The sequence below is a fragment of the Nanorana parkeri genome, unplaced genomic scaffold (assembly GCF_000935625.1).
Source record: "Nanorana parkeri isolate BGI_ZX_2015 unplaced genomic scaffold, ASM93562v1 scaffold1986, whole genome shotgun sequence".
Taxonomy (NCBI): Eukaryota; Metazoa; Chordata; class Amphibia; order Anura; family Dicroglossidae; genus Nanorana; species Nanorana parkeri.
In genome coordinates, this window is record NW_017308254.1 from 121,307 (window position 1) to 143,922 (window position 22,616).

The 22,616-nt window shown below is 41.5% G+C and overlaps 1 protein-coding gene across 1 annotated transcript in view; it reads right to left on the bottom strand.

Moving 5' to 3' along the window:
• Positions 1-15,403: 15,403 nt before the first annotated feature.
• The window catches only part of LOC108800312 (mitochondrial inner membrane protease subunit 2-like), a 39,004-nt gene continuing 31,791 nt past the window's right edge, over positions 15,404-22,616 (bottom strand). Inside the window, exons 3-4 of the mRNA XM_018572287.1 lie at positions 17,377-17,480; positions 15,404-15,533 (exon numbers count right to left, since the gene is read on the bottom strand). Of these exons, the coding sequence (XP_018427789.1) occupies positions 15,404-15,533; positions 17,377-17,480 (234 nt within the window). The remainder of the gene's footprint in view (positions 15,534-17,376; positions 17,481-22,616) is intronic.

Here is a 22,616-nt window from a genome sequence, read left to right on the forward strand (position 1 = left end):
TGTTCTATCCTCCTAGTATCTAGCTCTCCATTGGCGAAAGCAATGGCCAAGCCGGAAAAAGGAGTACAAATGCACAAAAAAAACAGTAGGCTCCCCCAGTTGATCTTCCCTTTCCTGAACTGCATATTTACTCTTAATACATTAGTTGTGCTCATCTAGTCCAATTATAACAATTGTCTTAGCATGGGGATACAATATCTGCAGTGTGCACAGATATATGTTATATGTTTTTATATGTTCTGGTTTTAGTTTATTTTTGCAAAGTCTGAAACTTGTTATACACGTTATAATATGCATGGTACCCTTATTTACATTACTCAACTGAAAACTCCTTGAGGGGAATATATCAAAACTGGAGCAGACAAAATCTGGAGCAGCTGTGCATGGATACCAATCAGCTTCTCTCTTTCATTTTTAAATTTTAACTATACAAACGGAAGACAGAAGACGATTGGTTGCCATGGCAACTGCTCCAGATTTTGTCTGCTCCAGTTATGATTATAATTTTTAATAAAAGCCATGGAAAAGAGCATTAAAAAAAAGAGAGAAACAGCAATTATTCCTTTCTTTAAGTTATGCTATGTGAAAGGAAACATGTAACAAATATAAAGTAGGTGTCATCCCAATGTGGCTGCAATAGAAATATACTTACAGGGAAGACAACATAGCCAATTCCGGTGCTGGCGAAATATAATCCAGGTAAGTATACTCACATACCCTTCCAACTCTTCTGGCCTAAACTATACAAATGACAACCACTTCCCTAGGTAGAACAGCCAGGGTCAGTTTGAAATATTCCTCTGCTGTCCTTGCCTGCGCACAAAGCCCTTAAGGCCCTATAAAAGGTCAGTCATATGGGCATCAGCCCTATATAGGTCTAGGAGTGATCATGGCTATCTTAAAAAGTCATTGAGGGACAAGGGTGATAGGTAGGTAGGTCAGGAGGGCAAGAAGTGTTCTTTAATTGTACTCTTAACATGTATCCCTTCTGCTGCAGGACCATGCCTCCAATTTTTCACCTCTGATGGCCAGGCCATTATACACTTTTTTTTTTTTTATTCTCAGAGCTTTCCATTCATAGCTTTAAAAGTTGATAGGATAACCCAACACCATATATTTTCTAAAAGCATAGGACCCGTAGAATAAAAAAGATGGTGCTATTGATTTTGTATGCCCCATGACAGTTGAGCAAAAGTTTATCAAAGCTTTAAATCAAAAACACACTAAAATTATTACCGCACACGTTTCGGGCTGCTCCCAGGAAGGACAGGTGCTGCGTGTGATTATACGCAGCAGCCTGTCCTTCTCTATGGGAGTATGTGGCCGCCCGCCGCCCTACGCTCACCCGACCTGCACATCCGTGCGGGTGTCTGTACTTGTATGCTGACAGGATGGACCGTTACCCGTGTGAATGAAGGCATAGAGAAGAAGGACAGGCTGCTGCGTGTAATCACACGCAGTACCTGTCCTTCCCGGGAGCGGCCCAATATGGCCGTGCACGTAGCACGGATCTGTACGGGAGGGCCTTTTCTCGTGAATGAGGGCTGAAGGAGGGCTAAATGTGACCAGGCCGGTAAACAAAGAAAACAACAAAAAAAGAAGGAGGTACTCAGACTTTAAAAAATAAATCGCTAAAATATAACAGCTTATATGAGCAGTAATAAAAGAAAAAGTAACTGAACCATGGTAACAAATAGATGCAGGGTTGGTCAAGACTGAAGGCCAGAGAAGACCAAGTACAAGATCATGGATGAAACAGGCAGATAAATGCCATATACAGGCAGGAAAACTGGAAGTGTGACCAAGAGGTAGGGATACAAAACCCTGATGGTCAGATTGTGGTGGGTGAATTGTGATACTGTATGTTCCCCAGGAAGACAATTGTTGATGGCTAATCAAATCATAGGCTGCTAGAGGTTTATCACTGTGCCACCAGTAATGAAGGGGTGTTGCCATTACTCTGGACAGTATTCAATTATCACAATGTACATGTGTAAGACGATCTACTTAAAACACTTTAAAATATTTAACAAAACACAAATGTAGGAAAAAAAAGAGCAAATTAAACTGCTAAGAAATAGAGAATTATTCACGTACATCTGCCTGGTGTTAGTTAACCTGATCTAGGGCAGTTCTTAAAACCCAGCAAAATCGATACACACGCACAGAATTTGAGGAACTCAAACTTTCTTAGCCACATGTCAAGATGTTTAAAAAGTGCACATTTAATTAATCTTGAGCTGCAATGTTGAACTCAGCAGTATTTGGAAAGCAAGATAATTCTAGCTATCACTGTAAGAAATCTGACAGTTAAGGACATTCAAGGATATTTGTAATAACCTATAATCTAGCACATCTCTAAAATCAATAAGAAATGTATGAAATGCCTTCCCCTCCTCTTTGCATCTAAAACAAGGGAAAAAAGGCTGCCAAGTAAAATATTCTCATAAACCCCATTCCAAGCAAATAATTTCACATGACATGACTTCTTCCAACCTCTAAACCAGCTTTTTAGTACTTAATCCAGGTGTTGAAAAGGTCTTTTGAATGGAAAGTATACCATCCCGTGGCAAACCAGTTTCAAAAGTTCTGCACAGTTGAAAGGAAAAAACAGGAATGTTGTCTTACCTTGAACATGCTTTTCCTGGAGTACATCACAGGAGAAAGGGAGTTAATTCTTAGACCATGGGTTTTGCTGCAAGCAGTATAGAGTGGAATCAGATAAGACAGAAGGAAGAGTCCAGTGTCCTGTGATGTACTCCAAAAAACAGATTTAAAAAGCAAGTGCAAAAGTCTTGACTAGGGATACACTGATATATCAGCCACCGAAACATATCGGCCGAAAATGGCACTTTTGGCTCAATGCGAAAGTGCCATTTGCTTGCCAATACATCAGTGCATCCCTGCTTTTCTTTCCTCCCGGCTGGGCGCTGCTCTGTGTCCCAGGGGGGAGGAGAGAAAGTGACAGCTGGCCGAGCGCAGTGGGAGGAGAACGATGTGAGCGGCGGGCGTCTCTCCTCCCACACGGCTCAGCCTCCTATCACAGTCCGGCAGAGTGGTGTGTGGGCGGAGACAGCCCACGCTGTCACAGGAGGCTGAGCTCTCCTCCCTGCACCGCTCGCTCAGCCTCTTGTGACAGCGCAGCGTGTCCGAGAGGAGAGCAAGCTACAAATACTCAGTGATTGTACATAATTGCGGACATGGTTTAGTTACTATACCCTCAAATATGAATGAATGGGAAGTGATCTACATCACCTCCTGTTCATATATAATTGTGGTTATAGTAAACACACTCTGTTCTAATGTTATGAATGAAAATGAACACTCAGAGGATTCCGGTTCATTGATAACAGGGGATACAGAAAAAGAGATGGGAGGACTTTGTCCTCCATCTCTTTTTCTATTGTAAAAGGGAAATATCAGGGGTCTGTTTAGACCCCTAATATTTTCCCGAAGCACCTAACAGTAAAAGTAAAAAATGAAAATATTTAATAAAAAATGAAAATAGAAAACAATCAAAAAGTTTATAAAAAATAAAATATTTGAAAAATAAAAAACATTTCCGGTTTCGGCCTGACAATTTTTTTATTTCGGTTTTGAATTTTCCATTTCAGTGCACCTCTAGTCTTGACATTTAATAGCAGTCCAACACAAAAAACAGCAGCCAACAGACCCAAGAAAAACAACCACCCCAATAGGGAACATAGGCATGTCTGAAAAGTACAGGAAAAAGGAAGGAGAGCAACAGACTGGCGCAGGCTGTGTGGATTGTCAGTTGTGCTCCTTCCTTTCCTTTTTCATGTTCATATTATACAGTTAGACAGCTCGGTCTAACAACAAAAGGAGCTGCACACCGGCCTTAACATACCTCACCCCCACAAGAGTGTGCTAACCAATCCATCTTCAATTTCTAGCTTTCTGAAAAATACAGGACCGCCTGAAGGACCTCAAGTCTAAAACTGGCATAGAGACCTAACTTGCACCTAGTAGAACTTGACAAAAAGTGTGCAACAAGGTCTAGGTGGCAGCCTTGCAGTTTTGGAAAACCAAAGCCTGGTGCTGAAAAGCCCAAGTACTAAACCCTTCTAATGGAGTGTGCATTAACCAGAAAAGCTCACAGGCCTGCAGATGGTCTGATGAGTTCAAGGAGAATTATGGGGTTAGCGAAAAAAACTCAGCCCCATAATTGGCAAAAGTTGTCACAAGTCAGCTCTATTGACTGAGAAGTCAGCAAACACACCGCCGATCACTGACTTCCCGATCCTCTCCCTGCTGAGAACGGAGACTTAGCCCCCCCTCCACTCTTTCTCCAGCAGTGACTGAAGAAACGGACGGGGGAGGGATGGACACAGCTGGCTCTGCCTCTAGAGCACATGTGTCAAACTCAAGGCCCAGGGGCCGAATCCGGCCCACCAGGCCATTTCCTAGACTTCTACTTTCAGATCTAGGTATTAAGTTATTACTAAAACCAGTGATAGCCGAATGCAGGAGGCAATTATGAAAAAGATTAGATACATTTATATAGTCTTACAGGCCCTTTGAGGGCAACCATAATGTTGATGCAGCCCTCGATTAAATTGAGTTTGACACCCCTGCCCTAGAGAGACAGAGCCAGTTGGCAATTAGCCAGCGGGATGGATCTCGACAGCAGGATATAAGGATGGTAACATGATGTCTTGTTTAAGATAGAAGACAGAGACTACCTTAGGAAGAAAGGAGGGCTTAGGCCTCACTACAAATTTATACTTATGGATGACCAAAAAAAGGCTCCATGCATGTCAAGTACAGCAAATCAGGAACAGCAACTAAGTTAATGAACGCAACCATGAAGTGAGGATTGCACTTAAGGGTGTCTTTACACACTACAGTTGTGATCCATTATTTTATTTTTTTTGGGAATGCTGGCAAGGGTTGAGAAATAGGGAGTTGGATATTTTAGCGCAAAGGCTCTAATTTATACGGTACTCAAGGATAAATACTGATCCAGGCCTGGCAGTAGCAAAGATAAAATGCATCCAACACAGTACTTCCTAGGATGGCACTTTGCCGATTGGTTGCCATGGGCAACTGCTCCAGAATGCCTGCTCCAGTTTTTATAAATTCCCCCCAGTGTCCCTTCAGAAAAAAGTGCATTCCCTGATCCAGATGGTGCAAACAGTCTCTGTAGACAAAGTGCACTCCAGAAGATCAGTCTCCCCGTCAGTGTGCACCAACAGTGACAAACCACATTCACCAGATTGTGAGGGGCGGGCTTCCGATGACCACAATGCAGAACGGGCAGTGTGCGCGTGCGCACACCGGCCCGTTCCACAGCTATCGAACGAGCAGGCTAGAAACCCGCCGACAATCGTACGATTCTCGGCGGGTTTTAGAGCATGCTGGTTCGACAAAAGACATGCGACCGTACAGTAGAAACGGTTGCACGCCTTTCATACACTGTACGATTCTCGTACGAGAATCGTACAGTGTATGGGCACCTTAAGTGTTTGGGTACCAAATGAAATACTTTGCTGGCCAATGTATATTCTTTTGAACTGGGTTCATTAGTCAAAATCAGTTAAAGCATTTAATACTATAACTCCCTGTGCCCTGTGATGTATGATCAAGAAAATACACTGTGGTGAATTTACGGAAAATGGAGCAGACGATCTGGACCAGCTGTACATAGTATCCAATCAGCTTCAATCTTCAGCTTGCTCAGTTAAGCTTTCAAAATTAAATGTACAAGCTAATTGTTTGCAATACACAGATGCTCCAGCTTTCATAAAATCTCCCCCACTAGATTTTCACTTTTTGCTCCCTATAAACATTTGCACCAGTTTCTATGGACTGTCACCTAATGTCTATGGTCACTTTTTGAAGCTAGCTGAAACTAATTACAAGAAGTTCATGATTTTTAACAAAGCTGAAAATAGTACCAGAAAAAGTTAAACATTTTAGGACAGTATAAATGTACAGGTGTTTTTTTTTTTGTGTTTTTTTTTAAATATTACATAGATAACCAACTTCAGCTTTTCAGCAGCACTTAATCTTGAAAAGTGAGTTCTAGACAGCAAGTCAACAATTAATTAATTTAACCAAAGATGATATTAATCTACAGTTCTACTAATGTATATCATTAGATAAAGTTGCTCAAAGTAACCAAAATGATAAGACATAGTAGAAAATGTTCTGCTTTGTGATATCGATAGCTGAGAAAGTCCTTTGATATCTAGTAATGAAAGCAGTACATAATTGTGATTCTGTGATATAAAAGGTTTTGTGGGGTGGGGGAGGCTGGGAGTATGCAGCCTGTCTTATCCATGTCATTAGAAGTAAAAAATGCACGCAGCCAGATTTACTGCTTTCTTTCAACAAATGTTTTATAATACTTTTAGGACTAGGAATGTGCTGAGAGTGAACAAGTTGACAGGACAGATCCAGAAGGAGGGAAAAACTTGAATTAAACAGAAGGATGACCTTAATGCGCAGCTCCTCCTCCTGTGGTCCATTCTAATGGGGTTTTAGTCTTGAATAAGCTGTGCTGCAGTCATGTAGATTAAAGGAGAACTATGGGGTTAAGGCTTTTCCCCATAGTTCTCAGGGTAATGGGAGCACACAAACTAGCGTCCTCCCATCACCCTAAGCTCTGCATACCGCAAGCTACAGCTCGCGGTATACTGAGACACCGCAGCTGAAGCGGATCCCAACAATTATGTCTGGATCCGTCCAGCTGCGTGAGTGACAGCTGGCTCTGCCTATCTAAAGGCAGAGCCAGCTGTACCCGCCCCCTCCGATCCGCCAGTCAGCCCTGGCGGATCGGAGCAGGTAGGGGGGAATCCAGTCCCTCTCCTGTCACAGCAGAGAGCTGTGACAGGATCGAGAGGTGAGCGAACGCCAGTATGTGTTCGCTCACTTCCCGATCTACTGAGCCGACCTGTGACAGTCTCATTGATCCTATGCGGACGACGTGTGGACCTGTTATTTAATTTCTCACTATGGTTTCATGATTTGGTAATTTATGTGCGTTGTCACTACCACTTATGCACTGCACAAATTGTCTTTTGAATTCATTTGCTTTATATGTTGTGACCAACATATAGGTTGTGCACTGAAATCTCTGAAACCCTAAATAGAAATTCCTTGGAGGTGACATCTCGTTTCAATCAATCATTAGTGTGCCAGAAGATTTTAGAGATAATGTTCCTGAACTTTCCTGACACAATCCCGCCAGCAAACTGATCCTTAGAGAACTATGGGGTTAGGGCTTTTCCCCATAGTTCTCCTAAGGGTAACGGGAGGACACAAACTAGCGTTCTCCCGTCACCCAAAGCTCAGTATACTGAGACGCCTCAGCTGAAACGGATCCCGACAATTATGTCTCGATCCACCCAGCTGCGTGAGTGACAGATGGCTCTGCCTATCTAGAGGCAGAGCCAGCTGTACCCGCCCCCTCCTCCGTCCGGCCAGTCAGCGCTAGAGGATCGGACAGGGGAGGGGGGAATCCAGTCACTCCCCTGTCAGGGCTCTGTGCCGTGACAGGATCGAGAAGTGAGCGAACGCCGGTACGTGTTCGCTCACTTCCTGATCTACTGAGTCGACCTGTGACAGTTTCATTGTCACAGGTCGGCTAGAACTGTGAGGATGAGTTAAAATCACTCACCTCATAGTTCTCCTTTAAACCGAATACTGTTAAGGTGGCCATACATTGATCTATTTTTATCATCCAAACCACAGGCTGAACGAGAAAAACAGAGCAGATTCATCCATCAACACTTAGGAGTGTGGCGATTGAGGAATCCTGCTGTTTGCATTGTATTTTGACAGCAGCTGCCAGCCAATGTCAAAATGCCAGACGAGAGTGGGCAGCTCATTGGCCAGCTCCTCCAATCAGCTGATCTTGAGATGTTGACTGAAAGGGTGCAGACAGGGGCACAAACTGCGAATTTCGGCCTGTTCCTCAAAAAACAGCCGAAATTCGTACAGCTTATGGGCACCTTTGCTACCTCTGGAAGTAGCTTTAGGTTTAAAACACTGGAAGTTTAAATTTCGGCTTAGGGCATGCAAATCTAAAGTAAAGAGGGGAATGCAATGTTTTCTATCATAACCAAGAACAATGATGTGATAGTACTCCTACATAATCTCATTCATTTGTAAAAGATCTGTGCTGACTTGAGAAGGAATTGCATGAGAATTTAATAAATATTATTCAGAGTTGTGCAACATCCCAACCCTACTTAAACACTGATTTGTCCGATTCATCTGCTACTATACATACATGAAAAAAACCCTAACCACCTCAAACGTGGAAAATGTTGAGGACCGTGATTTTTTTTATGGTCATATTAAAAAACAAAACAAAAAAAAAAACACTTTTCTTTAGGGCCCCAGACTACCGGCAGCCTCTGGAAGTTTAGCCTGTGTAAAGCCAACTGTCTGCTTTACACTGGAAGGAGCATTTTTTTCGTTTTTTGCACCCATGTTATATTCCACATTTTAGGCCTGAAAATTACTTAAAACCCCCCAACATTATATATTTTCTGAAAGCCAAGACCCTATAGAATAAAATGGTGGCAGTTGCAAATTTTTATGTTGCACGATATTAGCGCAACTCTTTATCAAACCCCCAAATCTAGTGAAAAATGTACTTAAATGCCCCAAAACACAAGTACCCATTTGTTAATAAAATATAGAAGACGAGGTTACATCGAGTAAATAGATATCAAACATGTGCAGGTTAAAAATTGTCTGCGTCCGTGAAACGGCGGCAAACTTCAGTACCCCAAAAAGTCCATAGATTATGCTTTAAAAGCCCCTACAGGTCATCAATTTAGAGATACCTAAAAATACTGGCCCTAGAATTATTGCTCTCACATGTGTAGCGCGTTTGTCGGTTTCATACATAGGCGCAACCGACGCATGTTTACGTGGCAACACACATGCTCGTGGGGGCGGGGGACTTTAAAACATTTTTTTTTATTTTATGTAATGTTAATTTAAAAAAATATTTTTTTTAACTTTAATTGCCATCACATAGTGGGGCTTACAAGACCCCCATGTGATAGATGGTGGTGACAGGTAATCTTTAAAAGGTGATGCTGGGAATCCAAAAGACCCCCAGTGTCACCTTTACACTCCAAATAAGCTATTGAAGTGCAGATCGCACTTCAATAGCTTATAGATGGGCTTCAGGAGCCCAGCACTGACAGCTATGTGACCGGAAGTGATGCAATCTGCATCGCTCCTGGTCCCATAGAATGGGGAGGGGATCGACGAACAGAGGTTCGTCCATCTCCTCCCCAGCTCCCGCCGACACAAGAGAAGCTGGTCTCCGGCCTGTAGGAGGGGCAACGGAGCCTGGCGAGGGTGTCGAGCGAGGGGGGGGGTGACCCATTCACCGGGCTGTAGAAGCGATCTGGCGACAGCTGAGTCGTCAGAATCGCTTCTATTGTAAAGCCAACAGTCTGCTTTACATGTTTAAACAGAGTCCCAGCGGCAAAAGCGTTGGGAGTCTGTTTAAACAGCTCTGACGCTAGCGACGTACACTGTACGTTGTCAGTCGTGAAGGGGTTAAGAGGAAACATGAACACTATCTACAAGTTAATAGAGGCCGACCACAATTTAAGGTTGGAAGAAAGGAGGAGATTTAATCTGAAATCGCAGAGATGGTTCGTTAAGAGTCACACATGCAAACATAGGTTGGACTGGATGGAACTGCGTTTTTCCAACGTTGACTACTATGTAACTATATGTCCTTAAAATTTCTCTGCAAATCAGGGTTCATAGAACATTTCTGAAAAAGAAAAAAAAAAAAAACACTTGCTGGTAATCCTTTTTCCACAGTCACCAAGGCTGCTTAACCAAGTCAAATTTCCAAGTGTACCTAACATAGCAAAGAAAGGAAATCACAGATACAAGGTGGGTAATATACCCTGTGCTGCCATGTTTACTACCAACAAGTGATGTATGCTTCATACCATGCCCCATGGCACCACATCCAAGAGATAACACAAATTTAATAAAATAAGCTTTACTAGGGCAAGAGACAAAAGGATAAAACATTTTGATCGTAGTCAAACACCTGATCCAGATCCATATTCTGTAGTTTTTACAAAAGAAATGCAACTTCAACAAGTTGCTAACTAACCATTCCCCTGTTGTAGAGGCTACCTGAGCCAAAACAGTGATGGATCTGACAGAATGAGTCTTAAAGCCCATTTCTACCTTTGCAGAGGTATTTTTAAAACACATATGCCCGCAATGTACACCGAGTGTACATTACGCAGGCATATGCAGTTGCTGTATATGAACACAGAAACGTAAAACATTTTTGTTGGCTTTCCTCTTCATATCCTCATGGAAATGACCACCTCAGTGTTCTGCAAGCAAAGTGTGTATATTACAACTCTCTCTCCTCCCTGATTCATTAGTATTTATAGTGGCAACCCCCCCTTGGCAGTGTATTGTGTGTAAAGGTGGAGCTGGTGTTTAGTGTGTTTTACACAGAATCACAGGGAGGGGGCAGCCTGCTTTATAATCCAACCCCAATGTCAGACTGAATTTCCTGTGGAGAAAGTTTAGAATTTCTAGGATATAGGCCTAACAAAAACAACAACAAAAAATATGAAAACCTGCAATGTGAGTCATGAAAAGGTACACATATATACATCATCACTGCACCTCTATATCACCATAATAAATGCGAATCACTTACAAAATGTGGAAATGGACTTTAAGACACTCAATTAAGTGTCTAGACAAAGGAGATGGATAGCTCAAGTATTCATCTATTTATGGCGATCTTCAATGCTTTATGATTCTTGGTATCTGAATACGCATTTACTTGTAAGTTTTGGACTAGATACTTCCTTTCTATTTTAGATCAAGCTTGAGTATGAACTTTCACTTCCACAAAACCAGCATGCATCAGTAGATGCTACTTCTATAAATTATATTTGAACACCCAACACACCCCAACACAGCGGAAATTTTTGTGTTTTTTAATAAAAGTTTATTTTAGGTGTTGCATCAAAAATCATTAAAAAGTATTTGCCGGCGTATAAGGCGACTGGGTGTATAAGACGACCCCCTAATTTTCCACGTAAAATATAGGTTTTGGGCTATACTCGTCATACAAGACTACCCCACTTCCGAGGCAACACCATTTAAAAACATCATGGATGGATGTGCGGTAATACTGTATGTACGGTAGCTTCGGCTACATACAGTATACAGCGCTGAGCCAATCACGGCGAGCGATGTATTCTATTAATGAATACAAAGCCTGCTTTGATTGGCAGAGGTTGTGTACATCGCTCGCCGTGATTAGCTCAGCTCGGTATACTTTATGTAGCCGAAGCTACTGTACATACAGTATTGCCGCACATCCAGCGGGCTGACAGATTAGGGATGTTAGTTTTGGGCCCCGCGTATAAGACGACCCCTGATTTTCGGGGGATGTTTTTAAGTATAAAAAGTAGTCTTATATGTGAGCAATTACAGTATATACTACATATCTCTCTAACCTGAAGGTGACACAAAGGAAGCTTAGTGCATAAGGTGAAGTTCTGCTGACTTCCATCATCCAATTAAAGCTTTTTTTCTTTTTTCTTTTCCTTGTACATGATCGAGTTTTCTTTGCAAGTACATGTTCATTCACTAAATTATGGGAACATTTCTTTGCAAAGCAATTAGCCGATTTGTCTTTAGTAGATCAATCCTTTTGTGCCAACCCGAGAGCTTGCTGTAAAATTCTGCATTTTTACAGCTGTATTACATTTTTATAATTTTTTTATATTTAAACTAGAATTTTTTAATGCGTATTCCACAATTCCTGTTCCTACCTGATAATTTGAAACTATAAAAACTATTTTGAACATCCCTGCCAATAAAAAGTGATTGTACTCACAGAATCACAGCTTGTGTTGAAACAAGTAGCAGTGTCCACATCTGGTTAAGATCACATGTCTTGTGAATCAATGAACCTCATTTATAGGTGGGAAAAGGGGGCTTTTAAATCGCCTACATGAACCACAGGTTGGAGGAAAAAAAAAAACATACCTGAAGGTTTATGCAAAGTGTAATTGCAGATTTCATCATTTACAGGGCTTTTTTTTTATTTAATTTTTGGAAGGTTTAACATTTATACCTGTCCAAATCCAAATGAACAGAAAGTAATGACTTTATCATCAGGTTAAGTAATTTCTCACCAACTTAAACTACAGACCTCCTAAGGCTGACTGGAGCAGTACATGCAGGCGAATGCCTAGCATTTGAAGTTAAGTATAACATCTTAAACACATACAGTAGCAACAGTGAATTCATTTTGGGTAATAAAAATGCATATCCCAGTTGTTTTAATCCAATCAATTTCTTGCACTGCATGTAACAATTAATTACCATAGTGAAAAAAAGCTAATTATCTCAATACCACTTGGTTACTCACATCACGCAAATTGCAAAATAAACTAACAGAGGAAGAAAAGTGGAATATTCATGAGGCTTTAAATAAAATATTCATTGTGGCAATGGAAATGTATACATGTAAACAAAGTTGCAGATTTCTTAAAGGACCTATATATAACCTGTTCGGATGTCTAACAGGGATTCATTAGCACATCTTAATGTGACAAAGCAATTAGAACCAAAAAAATATGTACTTAGCATGTAACTCCAGATTAGAATTAGCAGAGCACTTTGTCCTACGTGACATGGCCTTTGCACATCACATTGTTCTTACCTTACATCCTTATGTGAGCACATTTCTATATAAAAGTAAGGGATGACTACTAATGGGAGTGTAGAGTGATAATGTGACCATATTGGGGCAACCTGGAGATGGACATCAGGTGCCATATCATTCACAACAGACTTGTCATATCATTCATCATGGAGTGTTTATAGAATAAGGTTGACAGAGCCTGTGTGTGCATGTGTGCGAAAAATGGCAGGATAAGTGTACATTTCTAACTGTTCGTTTTGTAAATTTGTTCCAATACTTGATAAACACAGTACACAATTGTATACACCATGCAATCTTTAGAAACACGTGTAGCAACACGAAATTGCAGTTAGCGTACAAGATTTGTCACACCTCCTGCAGTATCCATTATGTAAGAATCTAGGTTATGTAGGCTAAGATATGTAAACAGGGCACACAACTGTATGCAAACACATGCACTGCAAGTTTAGAAAGCACTGTAAAGAAATATCCTGGAAAAAAAAAAAAGAAAAAAAAAAAACTCACCGTGGAACCAATCTGACTTTGACCAAATTGAAACTATTGAGCTGTAACAATATCCAATTTGAGAAAAGCATATTGACAAAGGGATGTGAGATTAGTCATAGCAAACACTGCTAAAGCGGATTTGGCATTCTGGCTCGTCAAACAGCACTCACCTCATATGGATAAATTATTTACACAGAATATAAAGGACAAAAATGAACCATACATTTTATGAGGACACTGCTTTGAGGTTAATCATAAAAAACGCCTTATAGTTCATGTTTTGGGAGCAAATGTTCCTATTTACTGTTAAAAGGTAAACATACAATTCACAGCAGTTGCCAATATATATATATATGAGAGAGAGAGAGAGAGAGAGAGATATATCTCTATCTCTATATCTATATCTATATCTATATATATATAAAAAAATGCCCTTTCCCCGCCATGAGCCCCCTCACATCTTTGCAGGGAGGAGGCACAATCCCTGGTGATCCAGTGGTTCACTAGTAAGGTCTAGTGCAGACCTTACTAATCCATTAATTCAGCTGGCATACAGTGAAGATCATCAGAATGTCGGCCACTGACAAAAGCAGCTATGCGGTCTGCTGCTGACATCTGTCCGTGTAGCTGCTCCCGCAAGTCAGGAACACGGTCCGGGATCAAGATTCATTAAAATTTAAAGTGAGGCAAGACCGTAAAGCACTACAAGTTTATAGCACAATAGCAAGAGTTAGGGGAACATTTACTAGTTTTCCATTTGTAACATCTTCCTTATGGTTTATTGCTTCAATAAATCAGGGAACAAAGAATGGCAAACAATTCTTCCATCAGAGCCAAATCATACAGGAGGTGTGCTTTGACATTGTCCCTTTAAATGAAACCATGCTAAGGAAGGCTAACCATACACCTTTCATTTTCTCAAATCTACTCAATTTGAGTTATATGGTGCTGACAGGGCCACCTACAGTTCAAATCTTGGCAGGAACTGGACAAAATATAAGAGCAGTGTATAGCTAGCTTAAAGTGACCTTAAACCCTCAGATTTTGTAACATAAAACAATACTGTAATGTGCGCCTTACTGTAATCCATGGTTGTTTCCCTTCTCTTTGCTGTTCTTTCTTTTAAATTTGTATCTGTTCTCATGCTGGGCAGAACTTCTGTTTTGCAGCAGACTGCCTTGTCTCAGTAATGGATACACGGTGTCTGTGTGTAAGTTTGTATAGGCTTGTAACCTGAGCCAGCACTACAGGAAGAGGCCCCGAGCTGAAAAGGGAAGTTCTCCCCAAGCATGAGAAGACATGAGGATTTAAAAAGGAAGAGCAGCAAAGAGAAGGGAAACAACCATGGATTACAGTAAGGCACACATTACAGTATTGTTTTATGTTAAAAAATCTGAGGGTTTATTGTCACTAAGTATGGAGGCAAACTGGTAATGTAAATTTCTGGCAGCCATGCCCACTCAAAGGATTCAAAACTTTGGAGGGCCTGTTTGTATCATAGCATTGCATTACACACACACAGGATCCACGTGTTTAGCACACAGTAATGCATTGTCATTCATTCTCACAGATCCTGTGTGTTTAGAACCCAGATTCTGCTAGTAAGCCTAACACCACCTCTGACCTTCATGGATTGCATGCTTGTTCTAGGTCAGAGCTTTAGAATGATTAAAGCCAGAGTTATCCAGTCAACTAGCACTTTGAGGAAAATAATCAGGAATAGCAGCCTCCATAGTAGTCTCTATATAGGCGTCAATGGTCAACAACATATTTTAGATAATTTACAAAAATTCAGTCTATAAAATAATCACAGCCACATTTTAGTCATTCAGCACTAAAAATAAATTCCAATATATTACTACAAATGCAAGACAAGTAGATATTTAAAAAAATCAAAATATGTAGCAAACAAAAAATTTAATTTTTCCAGTGTATGAAGGTCAGAAAGGATAAATCCCATTTGCAATGGCAATAGCAGAAAAAAAACTAGACAATGTGACGCCCACAGTTACCTTTGGAAGAACTCCAGTTAAAAATGTTATTAACCATTGCAGTGGGGCTACCCTCCGCACAGCAAGGAATAAGCGCTCTACTCCCTGCTTCTGTGATCACTGGAGCACGGTCTTCTACTCTGCTGCACAGATGGACTGCTCCTCATCATGCACACAGTCTATGCACACAGTCTATGCACACAGTCTATGCACACAGTCTATGCACACAGTCTATAGAGGGTGCTAACACCAGGATCCTTAGACCTCTCCAACAGAGGGTGAGAGACTTTCTAGCCACTCGTCTAAGAATAAGCTGGCTCGGATGGTCTGGCGAGTATAACATTTTATTTTTAGCACCTAAACCCAAACAAGCACTTAACCCTTGCAGTGCTGGGGAAGCCCCACTCCAAGGGTTAATATTTTTTCCTGGAGTTCTACTTTAAAAGAGCACTGACGACTTGGTCCCTGGAATCTTTGCGGCCTTGAGGCATAGGCAGCATGTGGCTCTCCAAAAGCTGCACAACAAGTACTCACATACCTTGTCGGATAAATAGGTGCAAGACATGCACAGCGATCTTTTTCCAAAACAGCAGAAAAAGCTAGATGGGAAAAACTTGAACATAGAAACTTCTTTACAGTCTTAACACAGCGATAGGCTTAGGCCTCATGCAGCGTTTGCTGTGCTAAACACTATAGCAGATTATTGCCATGGTAAGGAAAATATTTTATAACTACTGCTCCACACACTGATCATTTCTTAGAACGTTAAATTGGCTTTTACCATGTCTCTGCTGCATGACTGAGAACAATAGTACTGCAGCTAGATGAATCTTTTGACCTATTCCAGGTGGGTGAGCATTCCCTCCATCATAAACTAATGTGAAAGTAACCTTGTAAGGCAAAAGGTAAAGAATAGTAATGAGGACTCCAGAGTATAATCCAGTTTGTACAATGCTAGTTACAGACCGCTACAAAACAAAAAATGCAAGATCTACCAAGTCTGGGAGCTACGCAAATCCAATTAATCACATTCTAATACATTCAAGAAAACCTTCAGTGTGGTACAGTCAAAGCCCCTGTTTAACATAATCAGACATAAATAATCGATACATACATAGTCATTAAAATAAAAAAAACATCTGTTCTAAGAGCAAGATCACTAGGTTAATACCATCAGTACATCAGTGAGAGATGCACTTACAGAAAAGGTTAAAAAGCTATAAAAAGAAATGATGCTCTGTATTTGTTCAAGGCTGTAAAGAAAAATCCCTCAGAAATAGATCCCTGTAGAATATAAAGGATTTTGTATATCTGCTTTCCTGTGCTTTGACATGGCCTTTTATTGACTAACAATGTCTCCCTAATTAAACCTCAGTTATCTGTGAAACAGTGCCATCTTTTGGCCCTGACCCTAGGCCACAGACAGTAAAAAGGCAGGTAACATATTTCAAGCCAACCTCTTCACTATAATCATTTACTATACAAAAACAAATAAATAAAAATTAATGAATAACAATCAGTAGTGAATATAAACGCAGCTAGTCAGCCAGAAAACCTAATTGTATTCAGTTTCTAACATTTAGCCTAAAAACAAAGGCTTTTGTTGCATATATTACGAACACATGTAACGCCACACTGCCACACTAGGACATCCCTACAATAGTCCTAACTCTAAACTTTACAAGCTCCCAAACTGGGACCTTAGTGCTAGCCCCATCAAACTTAAAGTACAGCAAGACATCAGACATCCAGACTCACAAAAGGCAGTTGAAGTGCCCACTGTGTGTCTGCAATGTGGTATTCTGTTGTGTCTGTAAAGAGGATTGAAATACCTCCAAGGCAAGTCTTCTCGTGTGTGTCTGTCTCTCTCTCTCTCTGTGTATATGCCAGTTTGTTTGCTTATATAGTTTAGAGTGCATTAGTATCTTGGGGTGGCAAACCAGAAAAACATATTTTTAAGTCAAAACAACCAACTACAAAGAAAATATAGTGATAACTTAATGCTCTTCTAACAACCCGAGTACAAATGCAATGCTACAGAGCAGAAAAAGGATCCCGCTACACAGAACATAAGAAAGTATCGCATATCTTTACAAATGTCTGTGAACCTGATGTGCACTTTTAAGCATCTCTGGGTTTGCAAACAAATGACACCAAGTACTGAAAGTCTCCACTTACACTAGAGAAACGATGTCCCCGCGCTGAACTTCATAATTTCGTATTCTCCATCGGTTCAACAGCACTACATCTGATTCATTTCTTCCGCCTGGATTCAGCGAAGGCTAAAAATGAAAGACGACAGCTTTATGTAAAAATATTTCCCTGATGTCTTTCTTACTCGCTTCTCAATCTATTGTACACATAAATGATGAGGGAACAAGCATGTATTGTCAACAAGAAGCATCACCAAGTGTGAAAAGAAAGTACATTGGTTTCCAATAGAGAGAATCCTACAGAGACTATAAAGCTTGAAGAATGAATTCAATAATTCGTACTCATGCTGACCTAAAACAAGTCTTTTGGAAAACAGTACTAGAAAACCATATTTGCCTTCCTAACGCTACCATGAAAACATGGCATCAATAGCAAGCATAAAGACAACTGTTTTAGAGAATAAGCATTTTGTAAAGGCAACAGTCTGACATGCTTACATTTTGAGGGACTGTAAACCTAACCATCACTATACTCATTCATGCTAAGCAGGTACTAATTAGATGTGCTATTTAGCATAGCTGTATTCATTGACAGCTTCTCCTTCGGGACTCAGACCTAATATAGAGCAAGCGCTTGTTGGGTGCAAGTGGGAGAAGGCCAAGTGCCCATCTCTGCACACAGTGTTGCAATGTGTACTTGCCTGAGCTACACCCTTTCCTCCCACCTGTTACTGGTTAAGGATGCTGATGTCCACCCAGCCTCCTTGCATCCAATGATACTGACAGTGGGCAGAGCTTGATGGAGATGCAGAAAGACTAGTTCCTCATCAGGCAGTGTGTGGATTATATAGCCCAGGGGTAGGCAACCAAGGCTCTACAGCTGTGCTGAAATTACAAATCCCATAAGGCATTGCAAGCCACAGGCATGACTCCCAGAGGCAGAAGCATGATGGGATTTGTAGTTTCAGCACAGCTGTAGAGCCAAGGTTGCCTACCACTGATTTAGCCAATATCAAGTAGTCTATTGCTTATGGAATCCACCCACTGCCTGCATACCTGATGGGGTACGTTTAGCTTTGCCATCAGGCTTCGTCCAACCACTGTATAATCTTTTCAGCATTTGAAGTCATACTTAGCCTTTAACATTAGGAGACTTTACATGAACACACCACATGTCATATAGGTGGGAAAAAAAGTGGGGTAGCTTTAGTGGCTGCTGCCAAAGCCTTTGACTCTGTTGAGTGGATATACCTATGAGTTATGTACTTGAGAAGTCTAGATTTTTTTAACCAAATATCAGAATAAGTACAGTTATTAAACCAAGACAGTGGCCTGTGTATATTAATGGGGAAACTTCAGATACATTTCCCCTCCGAGGGAACTACATAAAGATGTATATTATTCCTGCCGGTGTTTGCTTTGTTTATCAAGCCTCTAGTGGTAATACCCTTGGTTTATGCTCATTCTTTCAGGTCTTGGGGGTTAAATTCTTAAGATCCTTATCAAACTATGTTTTTCCCCCTCAAACCTTGCATCACAGAGAACATGAGTTGGTATAAGGCATAAGGCAGAAAGATCCCCACCCCTCTAGCTGAAGTCAAAGCTAAGGGTCCCCACACACCTTACGATTATCGTACGATAATCGCGGGAAATCCCGCGATCGTACGATGATCGTAAGGTGTGTGGAAGCCGTGCGACCTCTACTACTGTAAGGTCGCATGACTTTAAACTTACGGACATGTTCGAAAACCCGCCGAGCATCGTACGATGTTCGGCGGGTTTGTGGCATGTCCGTACGATAACAGCCGTACGGGCCAGTGTGCGCAAGCGCACACTGCCCGTTCGGCATTGCGGTCATCGCAAGTACGATCTGCCTATGCAACATAGGCAGATCGTACGTTTTTTAAAGTACCTTACAACCATTGCATGACAAAAGTCTTGCGATGGTTGTAAAGGTGTGTGCCCAGCCTAACAAAAAAATAAGCCATCTTCAAGGACAACCATTTAACAGCAATACTTTCAATGGGCTCAAAAAGATCCTCTAAGGAATAGAAAGACAGCCCAAGGAGGAAAAATCTTCTGTAATGGAGTAGAACGTTCAATAGCCCGGCAAAACGCTTGACTAATGGACCTTCGGGCCAATGTCCAAAAAGCAGAAAGAGGGGAAATTTTAACTTTTAACGTGTTAATGGGACAATTTATTTCCCACACCATCCTGGAGGAAAATCAAAATAAGTAATCGACGGCATATAAATCTTCTTCTAAATACACCATAAGGAGAAAACCTTACAAACGTTACTGTAAATCTTGCTATTGACCCACTTCCTGCTAGAAAGGAAGGCCTCAACCTAAACAGCCTTTCCTTTCTAGGATTCTCCTTTCAATATCCAAGCCATCAAATGAAAAAAATTGGATTGGAATGCACAACTGGACAGAGAAAGAAGATCCGGTCAAAAGGGGCAGGGGACCAGGGAGGCTGAATCAACTTTCTTTAAAGTTGTAACTACATCCTCCTGGGCCACCATGGAGCAATCAAAATTAGTCTGCAACCCAAAAGACTTAACTTCTGCATCACTCAAGGAAGGGAGAGGGGAGAATGTAAATCCTGGGGGGAAAAAAAAAAAAATCACATGTCTGAGATAGGGCATCTATACCCCTGGAGTCTCTTTCTCTCGAGGAAAGAAGGCGGCCTTCTCCTGTTTGTTCTCATCACAAACAATTTCAGATCCAGTAACCCAAATTGGCTGACTATCTGGAAAAAAAAAACCTCTGGACGATTCCCGCAAACCCAGCCTAAAAGGCCTATTGTGCAGTTTTATGGACACATTGCACTACAAACGCTATACAGGAGAGCATTGTTGGTGTACTGCTTAGAGACTAAAACTAACATCCCAAAACTGCAAGACAAACTGCCAACCACTACACTGACTTTCTAAACTATTAAGGCATCCCTCCCAACTTTCTAAGAGGGGCACCTTCCTGCATTTTTTAGGTAATTGACACACCCCAGCCACACAACCAGATAGTTGGACCATTAAGAATTTTGTAAGTATATGGCAAGGATCTTTGCATGCTGTCTCACACAGTCATTATAGTATATACAGGTGGCATTACAGAGCCCACTGTATATAGGGAATCTGCATTGTCTGTGGTTATTGATTGCTTCTATTGTGATAATCTGCATTACCTGCGGAAATTGATTTGCACTGACTGGCATAACCTGTGTAGTCTGTAGTGATTCATTACAAGTACTGTATAATCTGCCTTGTGGGGGGTAATTAATTATCTTCATTACCTGTGGTAACTGATTGCAACACCTGGGATAATAATCTGTATAGGTCATAGTAATTCATTCCACTTACTGGATAATCAGCATTGTGTTTTCTAACTGCACTTACTGGATAATTAGTTATCAGTGTTACCCAGGGAAATTCATTGGAAGTACTGTAATATTCTGTGATTATACTGCAATGGATTATTATTCTGTGATTATCGTGATCCTGGTAAATTGTGATTATTGGGACAATCTGCAATAGAGGTCAGTGATAAATTAATTGTGTCCCTGTGAGATATCAGTGGTGGGGTAACGAAAACCAAAACATAGAACAGGCCCACAAATAAAAAATAGAATTTGAAGTTCCCATAAATCATTAACATTACCTCCATGGGACTGAATGCAACCCAGTGCACATCATGCTCAATGTATGTGTTTCTGGAACATCCGCTCGGGGCGAGTACGGTTGTGCAAAAAATTAAGCGAGTGGTTACTCTGGAAGCCCAGATTCTGGATCTAGAGAACTGACTGGTAACAATGAGGAGCATTAACAACATGAGTTTAGACCTCACAGAACAGGTGCTGGCCGGGGCCAACATAGAGAAGGTTGGTAACAGAGGAGCAGGACCCAGAGGTGGTAGCTGGGTAATTGTCAGAAGGCAGGGTAGAGGAAATAATGTTAGAGAGACTAGTCCTGAGCTGTTGCACCCCAAAAAATATGCCCGCCTGCATGATGTTGGGGATAACAGCTCAGGAGTAGCATTGCTGGAGCAGAATACCTCCCCTAGCTACCAAGGGAGTGACTGTTCCAGTATAGAAGGGAGAAGGGGTACAAGCAAGGATGGACAGATCATGGTGGTAGGGGATTCTATTATCAGTCGAACGGACAGGGTAATCTGTCACAAAGCCCACGATCGTACAGTATGTTGCTTACTGGGTGCTCGGGTTTGGCATTTTGGCATATTGCAGATCAGATGGACAGATAATTGGGGGAGGGGGGGGGGTATACCAATGACAAAGTTAGGGGAAGATGGAAAACCTAAGCAAAAGCCGAAAACCTGAAGTGCATGTTCAACAATGCTAGAAGACTGACAAACAAAATAAAGGAATTAGAACTTATACTGCTCAATGAGGAATATGACCTAGTGGGAATATCAGAAACATGGCTTGATGGCACACATGACTGGGGGGAAACCATTAATGGTTATTCTTCTTAAGAAGGGATAGGGAAGGAAAAGGAGGGGGTGGGGAGTATGCCTGTATGACAGGAATGCCCCGACAGTGAATGTGAGGGATGATATTGCACATGAAAACAGGGACAAAGCTGAGTTACTATGGATAGCAATGGAAAACATGAGTTGATTACCTGATAACTCTGTTTCCAGGAATCTTCCAGGACAGCCCATGAGATAAGGCTCCGCCTGCCTGCAACAGGAAACACATCAACCACATTTAAATAAATAGACCCCTCCTTCCATCCCAATTCAGTACCCTCTAGAACCGAAGGCTACCAAACATTTCAAAGTATCCCCTCTAACATCAATACCGATGTCCCCTGGCTACCAACCAAGGGCGGGAATCTGCTGTCCTGGAAGATTCCTGGAAACAGAGTTATCAGGTAATCAACTCATGTTTTCCCCAGTCATCTTCCAGGACAGCCCATGAGAGGATCAGTGAGGACAAATCTTACCTCCTATGGTGGGACCACAGCTTGCAGGACCTTCCTGCCAAATGCCTGGTCTTGTTGGGTCATGAGATCCAGTCTGTAATGCCTAACGAAGGTCTGGAAACTGGACCACGTGGCTGCTCTACAGATCTGGTCGGGAGCAGCCCCTGCCCGCTCTGCCCATGAAGTGGCCCATGCTCTAGTGGAGTGTGCCGTGAGCGACCCTGGCAATGCCAAACCCTGAGTGTTGTAAATCGCTGTTATGGCCATGTTAATCCACCTAGCAATAGTGCTTTTAGTGGCCCTGTTCCCTCTAGTGGGGCAA